The 11,451-nt window shown below is 35.7% G+C and overlaps 1 protein-coding gene across 1 annotated transcript in view; it reads left to right on the forward strand.

Moving 5' to 3' along the window:
* LOC121315835 (pancreatic secretory granule membrane major glycoprotein GP2-like) overlaps positions 1-11,451 on the forward strand; it is a 12,546-nt gene continuing 1,095 nt past the window's right edge. Inside the window, exons 1-9 of the mRNA XM_041250314.1 lie at positions 1-243; positions 1,550-1,638; positions 2,461-2,565; positions 4,241-4,401; positions 4,922-5,057; positions 7,475-7,569; positions 8,658-8,826; positions 9,200-9,311; positions 11,336-11,451. The exon at positions 11,336-11,451 is cut by the window's right edge and continues 1,095 nt beyond it. Coding sequence (XP_041106248.1) covers positions 156-243; positions 1,550-1,638; positions 2,461-2,565; positions 4,241-4,401; positions 4,922-5,057; positions 7,475-7,569; positions 8,658-8,826; positions 9,200-9,311; positions 11,336-11,451 — 1,071 coding nt within the window. The 5' untranslated portion in view covers positions 1-155. The remainder of the gene's footprint in view (positions 244-1,549; positions 1,639-2,460; positions 2,566-4,240; positions 4,402-4,921; positions 5,058-7,474; positions 7,570-8,657; positions 8,827-9,199; positions 9,312-11,335) is intronic.

Genomic DNA, 11,451 nt, shown 5'->3' on the forward strand with positions numbered 1-11,451 from the left:
GAGAGGCTCTGGTCCCATCACTACAATATTTGTAGAGGGAGGAAGAGGATAACACAGCCACATTCTGTACATCATCCACAGTACATACAGCAAATCTTATTGTAAAAAGATCAAGCAGGGATTAAACTGATAGTGGATTTGGACTTTTTTTAACAATGGCTCTTTTGGGCTTGGCGCTTGCATGGTCCTTGTTAACTTTATTGATAGGTTCTTCAACTTCATTCTATCTTGAACCTGAGGAGGGTAAGTGAATTAGACATGAGTCAATTTAGTCATTTTTCATTAATGTAAATGTATATATTGTGTCCTAAACAAACAAATGTTAATCAACAGCTAAACAAATTAAACCTAGAACAGCAGAGGAAAAGCACTGCTACTGTTACATGTGAATTCTAATCTAGTTTAATAAACATTTAAATCATTTGACACAAAAGTGATAGTGACATGCATAGTATTAAATATGGCTTTATTAGAAATGACCTTACATGTGCTCTAATGGTTCTTATAATCAGTGATAGTTAAATGGTTTAAATAGTCTTGCATCAGATGTATTTGCTGTTATCGGTAACTGCAGTCGACTGTTTTTTCCCCAGTTATTTGGTCACAATGATTAAACTAGAAAATCTATTTAAGATGCTCCGTCTCGTTTCCAGGGGTGACTTGCAGGCAGCAGCAATAAACCCAGGACAAAGAGACATAAAGATACCCAGGGTTGCATGAGACTGGGATCATAAACAGGCACTCAGTCTGGCAAAGATCTGTTAATCACACTGGCATGTCATAATCTAGCATTGTTAATTTAAGTATGTAGGCTTAGGTTTAAGAAAGTGTCCTGTTCAGGTGTGCTGACTGCTTTCCCAGAGTGCATTGGTAATTTGTTTATTTATTTGCTTAAATAGTAACAGTGAGGAAGACAGGAATTTTGCCAACAGATGGCAGATTGTTTTTTTCAATGGGTGTATTTGCAGAAATGAACTTGTCTATTGCCACATTGTTATTGTTCCCACTTGTATAGAGTCCTATGTAGCCCCACTTATCACATCTCATTATGCTAAAACAACATACTGAAGACTTGTAAGCAAAACCCCATGTTATAGACCTTTGTCATTGACTGTTTATAGTAAGAGCTATCAGTGGCACTGTCAATACTGAGCCACACTCAGAGACTGCTAATTATGCCAAAGGTGGATTTGAACCCCTGTTCCCAGGGGTAAAGGGCTAGTAAATAAGCAAGTCCCAAGTGTGTCTGTTTGAGTGCCATCAAAATGTATAGAATAGGGGAGACTTGGAAGCCAGGTGTCCTGTATAATAATATAAGCTGTGCTGGTCTATATAAAAAAAGTACAACAAAGTTTTTTATAGGATCCTCTGAATGTGTGTATATACTATACAAAGGTCAGTTGTTCAGGTGATAAGTGGAAACTAAAGCTAAAGAAAGTTATATAGCTACCGGTATATTTGGGTAAAATGTGTACTATATTAAATGATAAAAGGGAACTGCATAATCAGTGTTGTGCAGTTTTTTTTTTTTTATTTCTTATTCCTCTAGAAATCAATGAGACTGTCATTTGTACCAAAGACCTTATGGAAGTGGAGATACCTAGTGCCTTCTTTCTCAACAAAGTTCCTCCAGTCTATGTAAGTAAAAACTTTCACTATCTTAAAACTTAAATAAAAAAGATTAATTAAGCCAGTACAATCAGTATCACTTACCTGTTACTAAAAGTAAGGAACAGAATGTCTTATTTTGTGCATAATGAATGTATATTATTCATTTTTCACACAGTACCGAATGTTAGAGTTCAAACAGTGTGGAGTCTGTGCACCCAGCACGCAAGGAGAAATGTGGCCAATTCAATCTTATACTTTACCAGCATGGTAGTCATTGCGAGCTAAGCTGACAGGAGATGGACCCCACAGTACATATTGTACCAGGGCTCCTTCGACTGCAACAGACTACTCTAAAACTATGGAACAACGTACACACTGACAAATGACATCAGACCAGTGGTAAAGTAAACCTTTGCAATTGCAAAGGACAGTGATCTTCAGAGATAAAGTTAGTTATAAAACTAGAACAACTATTTTGCAGGAAGGGCCTGTTAAATAAAAGGTCTGAGTAGTTTCTTGTTTTATACTATTAATAAAATATTTTATTCCACTGAAAAGTGTCCTGTTCCTTTGATTTGTACAGCAAGATCATGTGTCCAGAGTGTATGCATGCAATACAGTGTACCAAGCACTGTCAAGTTTAATCGTGACATGTACTATTTCTACTAACTAGTGATAATGTATACCAAGAATCTCCACTGAGAAGCAGTGGCGTAGCAAGCAAGGTAGAGATGAAGAAGATTGTTTAGTCTTACTAGCTGTCTTTTAGATTATGATTGCGTTTTTGAAACACAATGGCATGTTTATAAAATGCTTGCCCCAATCTTTATTGTTTTTCTTTCTCTTTAGATTTGGGATTTACACCTTAATGATCCTGAATGTCGAGGAATGGAAACAGAGAACTCCTATGTATTCTCAATTAAAACCAACCTGTCAGACTGTGGAACCATCACGGTACGGTGCTTGCCTCTTACTCTTAGTTTCCTCTGTTTGTAAGTTAGCTGTACTGTATACTCATTGAATGCCCTTTGTCTGATAAACCAACAAGACATGAATCAATAAACATTCTGAAAAAGGCAGTTCATAGAAGTTTAAAATGTCTGATGTTTCCATGGCTAAAATGACTCATCAACTTCTCTTCAACTCTAGATCACCCTAAGTTTCAATGTGTAGCCATCATTGTATTGATGAATGCAGTATTTTAAATCAGTGGCATTGAAACAGAAGTGAATAATAATTGAAGTTAATGAACATTTTACAACATCCCTTTATAACCACATAAGTCCCTGTGGCTATCACAACATTGACATTTAAATGCAAATGAACTAATGATCTTGTTTTATTATTTCTCTTCTGCCATGACCTCAATGGCATTAAATAACACGATATTAAATTAATGAATTTCACAACTAGTGATTGCGCTGCTGTGGAGTATATTGCAAAAGCATTAACCTTTTGATTAGTTGCTAAATGCTCAAAATAAATTAAACCTCTAAAAGACATAATAGAGAATGTGTGACAATGATTCATGACTCATGAAGCCACTTTGCTTAACAATGACTGGAGAAGTGTCTTCCGTAAAGCTTAATGGGGATCATTCACTATTATGAAGTATATGTTAATACGTGGATAGACTATTTCTTCTTTGAAAGAGAGGGTGTCTTGTTTTTCTTCTACATTCATTCGATGAGTACTCCTTCAGAACACTGTTAAGGAGCAAATGTCTCATGGCACTAAATTATCTGGATTTATATGGAAATTATAGCTGTGTTTTCGAGGGCTGTGAATAGGCCGACCGTATGTCAATGTCCATGTTTGCAGTTGCTGTATCTTTTCCAGCTCCTCTCGTGCTGTGACCACATTGCAAGGATGATCGTTTTCTTTTTACAAGATGTAAATCTGGGCCCCAAGCAGTCTTAAGTATCTTTGAATTTCTTACTTAGAATGCCAGAGCATTCCTTGTAAAGCGTATAAAAGGTTAACTTGACTTTGTGGGACGACAAGTTGTCTTTGTTTCAAGCAGTAATACACATGTCACGTACACATACCACATACCTCCACATACCAGCCTGGGCAAAACTAGAAGACCCGAATTGGATTACCTCAGCTAGAGCGTCGGTCTGAGCTAATGTTACTGTGCTTGCTTTTGTGTCCTATAATGTTGTTCTACTACCTGTCAAAAGTTTGAAAATATATCTTGACCTTATGAAGTCACGTGACTTTTCTAAGCAGCACTATACATACAGAATAGCGCAATATGCATGTACTGTAACTGCAGAGCTTATAGTTAAGGTGTGTTTTATATGAAATAACTATATATATATATATATATATATATATATATATATATATATATATATAATATATATATAATAGAAAAATAAAATAGAAAAAATTGCAGTGTTGAGCTAATTTCACGATTTCCGCACAGTCTGTGAAATCGTAATTTTCTCCGGGCCCTTTTAATTAATCACCAGATGATTTACTCACGCAAAAAAAAAAGTAAATTCTCAGCAGTATTTTAGTGATTGTAATATGAACCACTACTGTAACAAGGTAATAGAACAGTGAAGAAGAAAAAAATAAAAACATAAACATGTCATTTCAATGTACTTTCTCTACACTTCAGGCTTCTGATGACACCCACATCATGTTTATAAACAACATACACAATAATAACACAGACGTCATTACAAGAACCTACATCAACATCACGTTTGTGTGCCGCTACCCTGCCAACTACATGGTCAAGCAAACTAATGGCAACAACATGATAAATGTTGATATACGGTAATAAGTTTCTCCTTGTTACAGAACTAAGGTAAGCAGTATTGTATTCATTTTTGATGAAATGGCCCCAATTTGCAAATTATTATTATTATTATTATTATTATTATACATTAATAATAATAAGTATTATTATAATTATATATTAATATATTATTGTTATTCTTATATACAATTCCCTGTCAAACAAGTCTTTGTATTTTGACAAAATAAATTTTTATTTAATTTTTAACTTCTCAAATTAAGATTTGATCCTGTTGTACTAGTGGTCTAGACACAGGAATCTGGATCCTTATGTAAATATGTCATCCTGATTTTCTTTGAATGTTAAAAAAACTGTTTACAAAACTGGCACTTTTTCAACCGTAAAAAGTATTTCAAGGGATATACTATATATATATATATATATATATATATATATATATATATATATATATATATATATATATATATATATATATATATATATATACTGCAAGAGAAGGTTTTCTGTGTATTAATGAAATACATGTATGTTGTGCAGGACAATTACACTCAGCACTGAAGATGGCAACTTTTCTGTTTCAATGATGCTCTACAAGGATGAGGGTTTTGAAGACAAATGGACAGATGTTCCTTTCCTAGCATTGGAAGACAACATTTATGTAAACGTCTACATGGTATGACCTCTTCTGTAAACCAAAGAGCAATTTGAGTATGGGTATCACTATTGCAGTTAAATTACATTAATGTATTCTGCTTGATGTTTAGATTCACTTTTTATGTCATTTTCTGTTCCAGTCATCATATTCTGGTCCATTTTTAAGACTATGAAAGGTCCCCCTTATAAATCCACTAGAGCATAGTGCTGTAATGGGTAGGCAAATAGTTAGACATATTTCTAATATCTCTGTTGAGGCATATGTTGCTTTAAATTTGTGAATTGACCAAGATGTGGAAAAGGAAAATAATATACACAATCACTGTAAACAAGAGGAAGAAAGCAACACAGGTGACCTGCAGGGCTTGTAGCTCACTGACATCCTTTCTTGAGTTCCTGGGTGTAAACAGGAAATTGGCTTAGTTGTGGGATTGGAGGCCCATTGAACCTCCAGCTCTCCTGTTGGGTGAGGGTATGTAATTGGACATTCTAATTTGGGGAGAAAATCAGGACTAGAATAATTGGCACTCTATTTTTTTTTTTTTTAAAGCATTCTCACTGTATACACAGTAGGACCAGCTTAATACAATAGTAGTTAACATAGAACCTTTAGATCTGGGAACTGGTTTTGACCCTAGTTAAGGTTGGGTCTGCAATAATAAGATATTCAGTATTATTTTTAAAAGGTTTCCATGTATGGGGCAGCATCTTCACTAATGGTCAGCTTGCCTAAGCATGGCCAGTTGTAGAGCTGACGTTTTAGGGTGTCCGAAGTCATAGGGGTATATTTACCACTATAAGCAAATTGCCCTCACCCTTGTAATGTACAGTTTGGCATGGAAAATGGAATGCCTGTCAAGTTTTAAAACTGGTACCTAGTTTTGAGTGTGAGATCAAATTTTAGTTGTGTGAGAAAATGGATTCTGGTGAACTTTAAACTGCTTTAAACTGCTTGCGGTCTGAAAACTGGAGATGGGATCTGGAGCTTGCCATTAAGGCTGCTGATATTTCCCTTCACTGGGAAGATATACTGTAGCTCACTTTGAAAACTGCAGCTGCTGAATGTGACAAGGAAAGCCCGGCTCCTTGAGAATACTAATAGCTCCCACCGGCTTTATCAGCCATGTCCTCTTGTATCCATTTACCCCAAGTTTAGATATGATCTAGATCTTCAGCTAGTTTTTGTCATAGTCTTTAAAGATTTAAAGATCAGGGTTGAGTGGGCACTTTAGCTTCAAGCTTTTATTTTAAATAACAAGGATAACAAAGAGGGTGTGGGGCAGACAAGAGACATGTACATTAAATTAAGTGTAACCATGCAACAGTTAAACAACAAGTGGAACAATCATTTCAATTAAAAAGAGAAAACTCTTCAATGTATGTCCCGCACCGAATGCTGGCAGTTAGTATAGCACAAACACACAAACACACACAGACACACACACACACACACACAGAATTTACGAACTGTTAACATAACTTCCAAGAAGTATTTAATCGAAGAGCTTAGTTCGACCCAAAAATAAATAAATAAATAAATAAATAAAACAGGACATCAAAGTACGAAGTTGGAGCTAGTTTCAATATGTAATTATTTATTTGAATTAATAAATGATAAATGCATTTTTTTCAAATACGAAATTTAATGTTAATAAGAAACACTTTCCAATAAAATCCCATACAGATTGAACACAATTTACCTACATCCTCGCAAGTCATGCACATCAGCAAAAATCGCGGACACCATCAAAAGTCACGGAATCCGTGAAATCTGCGACCACCGTGACTAAATCCCAGCCCTATTTATAGCTAATGAAATAATTCCATAAATTATACCTGCCGTGCCATTTGCTATGCTGGTATCACATGTGCAGCTTTGAAAGAAATTTTAACAAACATGTATTTTCATAAAAACACTACACAAATTCAAGGTCATCAGTTTTTCTGAGATGAAATGACCTAGGAAGTACAAGAATAACATAATACCTTAAATAAAGGCATACAAACTGAGACCTTGTATGGTACCATATACAACACGGTTTTCTTTAAAACTGCACCTGTGAGGCTTATGCAGTGTGATTTTTTTTTGGTAGATGGGGCTCGCATTACTGTCAGGTCATTATGTTTTTAAATATCACTCCTCTTGAAAGAAGCTGTACTGTATATGCATTTTTAGCATCTGGCTTGTTATTGCCATGTGTTGTTTTGTTATGTAGGTAAATTACAATACTACTAAACACATTGATAATCACTACTGAATACACTGACAGTCAACCCTCTGCCATTTTTAATAGTAATTCTTCCATAGTACACTGCAGTTTGTTAAAATTCCATGCCTGTAATTTTAGATTCAACCTGCTTATGGCAAGGCTGCTTGATGCTATGCAATAAAACTTATAGGGTTTAACCCTTTTTTTCTTTTCTATTGCCTTGCAGGTACCAGCTCATTTAATAATGCGTCTCGAGAGTTGCTGGGCTACTCCAACAAATGATCCATACAGTAACATTCAGTACACTTTCATCAGAGACAGGTCTGTGTGCATACCATGGTACAAATCTACAATATTCCTAAAGAATCCTACACTATTCCATTATAGCCACTTAAAAATAGCAGAAATAGTGAAACTGACATTTAAAGAGATAAATGACATTGGATTCAGTGAAGGTTCAAATGCAGAAGTTTGTCCAACCATGTATATAGTTAGTGAATAGTAAGCTCCTGTGAATTGACATGCAGCCCTGGGTTTGAACAGCAACTTTGTGACTAGAGTCAGTTCACCATGATGTTGCAACAATATTATTTGAAACTGAACAGCTGCACATGTCCTTAAGAACTGTCTGGTATTTTGGGTCTGCTAGCAACTGGGTAACCAAGAAGTACATTGCGATTTCTGTTTACAAAGTCACAGGATGAAAGTGTGTTACAATTAGTTTTTAGTTTTCTTTTACCAAGCTGTTAGGTAAACATCCTTTTCCAATATCATGTCAAATTTTATCCTTGCATGATTTCAAGCCTTCTATCTATTTAAACACTTTTTTTCCACGCAGATAGTGAAGTTTAATTTTGCAGCATATTCAAAATATATTCAAATAGAAATACGATTTAAAATTGTGAGGATATACTTTTCAAAAAAAGTCATAATGTAGCACAATACCAGCGGTATATAAAGTTTATAGCAGTAAAATAGATAAAGTTATAAACGTGATACCTTTCTCTAAATAGAAAATGTCCACATGCCATAGATCCATAATAATTGTATAGTTACTGTAATACATGTACTGATAACTAAAGAATAATGACAACCAGGCTAAAATAAACAGCGAATTTGTCTTCAGTTTGAATTTGGGCAAGTCACTTCCCTTTACTGTGCCCGGGCCTTTCAGCTCCCTATTAAATCTCCCTATTAAACATACAGCTAGTAGAAATTCCTATATAAAAATCAGATCAAATAAACTTGTGAGTTCATCCCTGTCTGCCACTGAAACTGTGTGATGGTTAGAAGGGTTGGAATGATTCCATAATTATCAAAGCCAGAGAGACAACAGTGAAGTCTGGCCTTAAGTACTGGATAATGCTTTCAAAGATGAATGCCTTCATTTAATTGTATTTCATTCACAGCTGTCCTGAAGAAACTAATGAGCAAACATTAGCAGTACTAAAGAACGGCGAGAGTTCTGAGGCAATGTTTCGGATACAAATGTTCAAGTTTGTGGGCGACTCCTATAAAGACGTATTTCTGCACTGCAATGTTCAAATATGTCACAACAAAGTGGGGGTCTGCCAACCAGTAAGCTTTCCACCATAGTTCATGCTCCTTCATTTCATATGCACATTACCTTAGTCGTCTTTGACATGCCTTCATTAACCTGTAAACCTAGACAATACAGTATTTCTATGCAACTTTTTTAAACTGACATGAAACTATGCCATATATAACTGTACTATTATTCTCAATTATGTCTTGCTTTACTATAACTGGATGCTTTGAATACATACTTAAGTTCAATATAATAAAAATACACCAAGTGACAAGAAATGAGGGTCCTTTTTAAGTGCTCTATGCAGTAAAGGGTTCATTGCAACACATTATGCCTAGGAAGTAGATTGGTTGTTCCTATATCACACATGTGATATAAAAACTGTGAGCAATCTATCAACAGAACTGTTCAGAAGAAGTGATGACAAGGACAAAAAGAGACATTGTACCATCTCACACAGTTTCCTATGGTCCTATTAGAAGAAAGATACCTACTAAAGGAGAAGCAGGTCAAAGTAAGTAGTCATCTTTCCACCCCCTTAAACATGAAAGGACAACAGTCATTTTTGATTTCCACTAATAATTCAATCAACAAAAAGCCAGTAAAACATATCAATATGACGACCTGTTCATTATGATGGAGTGCTCAGTTGCTATCTTGTAAACAGTGTGGCTCCTATGGTGCTTCAATATAGGTATGTCAATAGACTTGAATGTATTATGGAGTCTGTTAAAGTAGAACAATCATTAAATATTTTACAATTGTGTCTGCAATTCATAACCAACCAAAATACAAATTCCTATAGTACTATAGTATCCTATAGTAAATTGGATGTGTCTGATCTAAAAAGACACTGGTACTGAAAAGACAATTTCCACAAAACTAGGAACATTGTGGATTGGTAAAAGGCCTAGCCTGGAGTAACTAAAGATAAAGGCGAAGAGAAACGTAATACCGATCCACAAAAAGGGAAACAAAACTGAACAAGGTAACTATAGACCAGTAAGCCTGACTTCTATTATATGCAAGCTTATGGAAACTATAATAAGATCCAAAATGGAAAATTACCTATATGGTAACAGGGTCCTGGGAGACAGTCAACATGGTTTTAGGAAAGGGAGATCGTGTCTAACTAACTTGTTTGATTTTTTTGAGGATGCAACATCGATAATGGGTAATTGCAAAGCATATGACATGGTTTATTTAGATTTCCAGAAATCTTTTGACAAAGTCCAGCACAAAAGATTAATTCTCAAACTGAACGCAGTTGGGATGCAAGGAAACACATGTACATGGATTAGGGAGTGGTTAACATGTAGAAAACAAAAAGTACTGATTAGAGGAAAAACCTCAGAATGGAGTGTGGTAACCAGTGGTGTACCACAGGGATCAATATTAGGTCCTCTGTTATTCCTAATCTACATTAATGATTTAGATTCTGGTATAGTAAGCAAACTTGTTAAACTTGCAGACGACTCAGAAATGTCTTCATCTAGACAATGTGGGGCAGCTATAAAAAAGGCTAACAAGATGCTCAGATACATTGTGAAAAGTGTTGAATTTAAATCAAGGGAAGTAATGTTAAAACTGTACAATGCACTAGTAAGACCTCATCTTGAATATTGTGTGCAGTTCTGGTCACCTCGCTATAAAAAAAGGTATTGCTGCTCTAGAAAGAGTGCAAAGAAGAGTGACCAGAATTATTCCGGATTTAAGAGGTATGTCACATGCAGACAGGCTAAAAGAATTGAATCTGTTCAGTCTTGAACAAAGAAGACTACATGGCGACCTAATTCAAGCATTCAGAATTCTAAAAGGTATTGACAGTGTCGACCCAAGGGACTTTTTCAGCCTGAAAAAAGAAACAAGGACCAGGGGTCAGAAATGGAGATTAGACAAAGGGGCATTCAGAACAGAAAATAGGAGGCACTTTTTTTACACAGAGAATTGTGAGAGTCTGGAATCAACTCCCCAGTAATGTTGTTGAAGCTGACACCCTGGGATCCTTCAAGAAGCTGCTTGATGGGATTCTGGGATCAATAAGCTACTAACAACCAAATGAGCAAGATGGGCCAAATGGCCTCCTCTCGTTTGTAAACTTTCTTATGTTCTTATAACTTCACAATTTATTTCGAATAGGCACCTACCCCAGCACTATAAGCTGTATCAATACAACTTACTAAGGTAGCTCAAACACCTTTAACTAAATTTCATAATTGACTGATTATCAGGGATCAGCTACTGAACTGTAATTCCACTCTCATGTAACCCAATGGAACAACTACTTTTGGAGTTGGTTTTACTCCAGCAGTAACTAACCCATTGCCCAGTGAGAGGGTATTGTATGCAATATTGATATGCTGCTGTAGTCTAATTAACAGTGCCAGTTGAAGAGTGTCTTTGTGAACCATTGTCATGACTTTTGAAGAACATATACCAAATGTGGCACCTATCGGAAATTAATAGTTTACCTGCTTCACAAATGTAAATGCTAATGATGAAATGTACTCTCTGAACCCTTCTTCATATTTCTTGCAGGCACTGCACATCTGCCACCGGTGGAGACCTTTGTGCTAGGAGGACTCCTGCTGATTGTTCTTTTACTCATTGGAGTATTTGGGAAGCTCTGGGTGCGATCACGAGGGCAGTATCCC

This window comes from Polyodon spathula, chromosome 5, assembly GCF_017654505.1.
Source record: "Polyodon spathula isolate WHYD16114869_AA chromosome 5, ASM1765450v1, whole genome shotgun sequence".
In the NCBI taxonomy this organism is placed as follows: Eukaryota; Metazoa; Chordata; class Actinopteri; order Acipenseriformes; family Polyodontidae; genus Polyodon; species Polyodon spathula.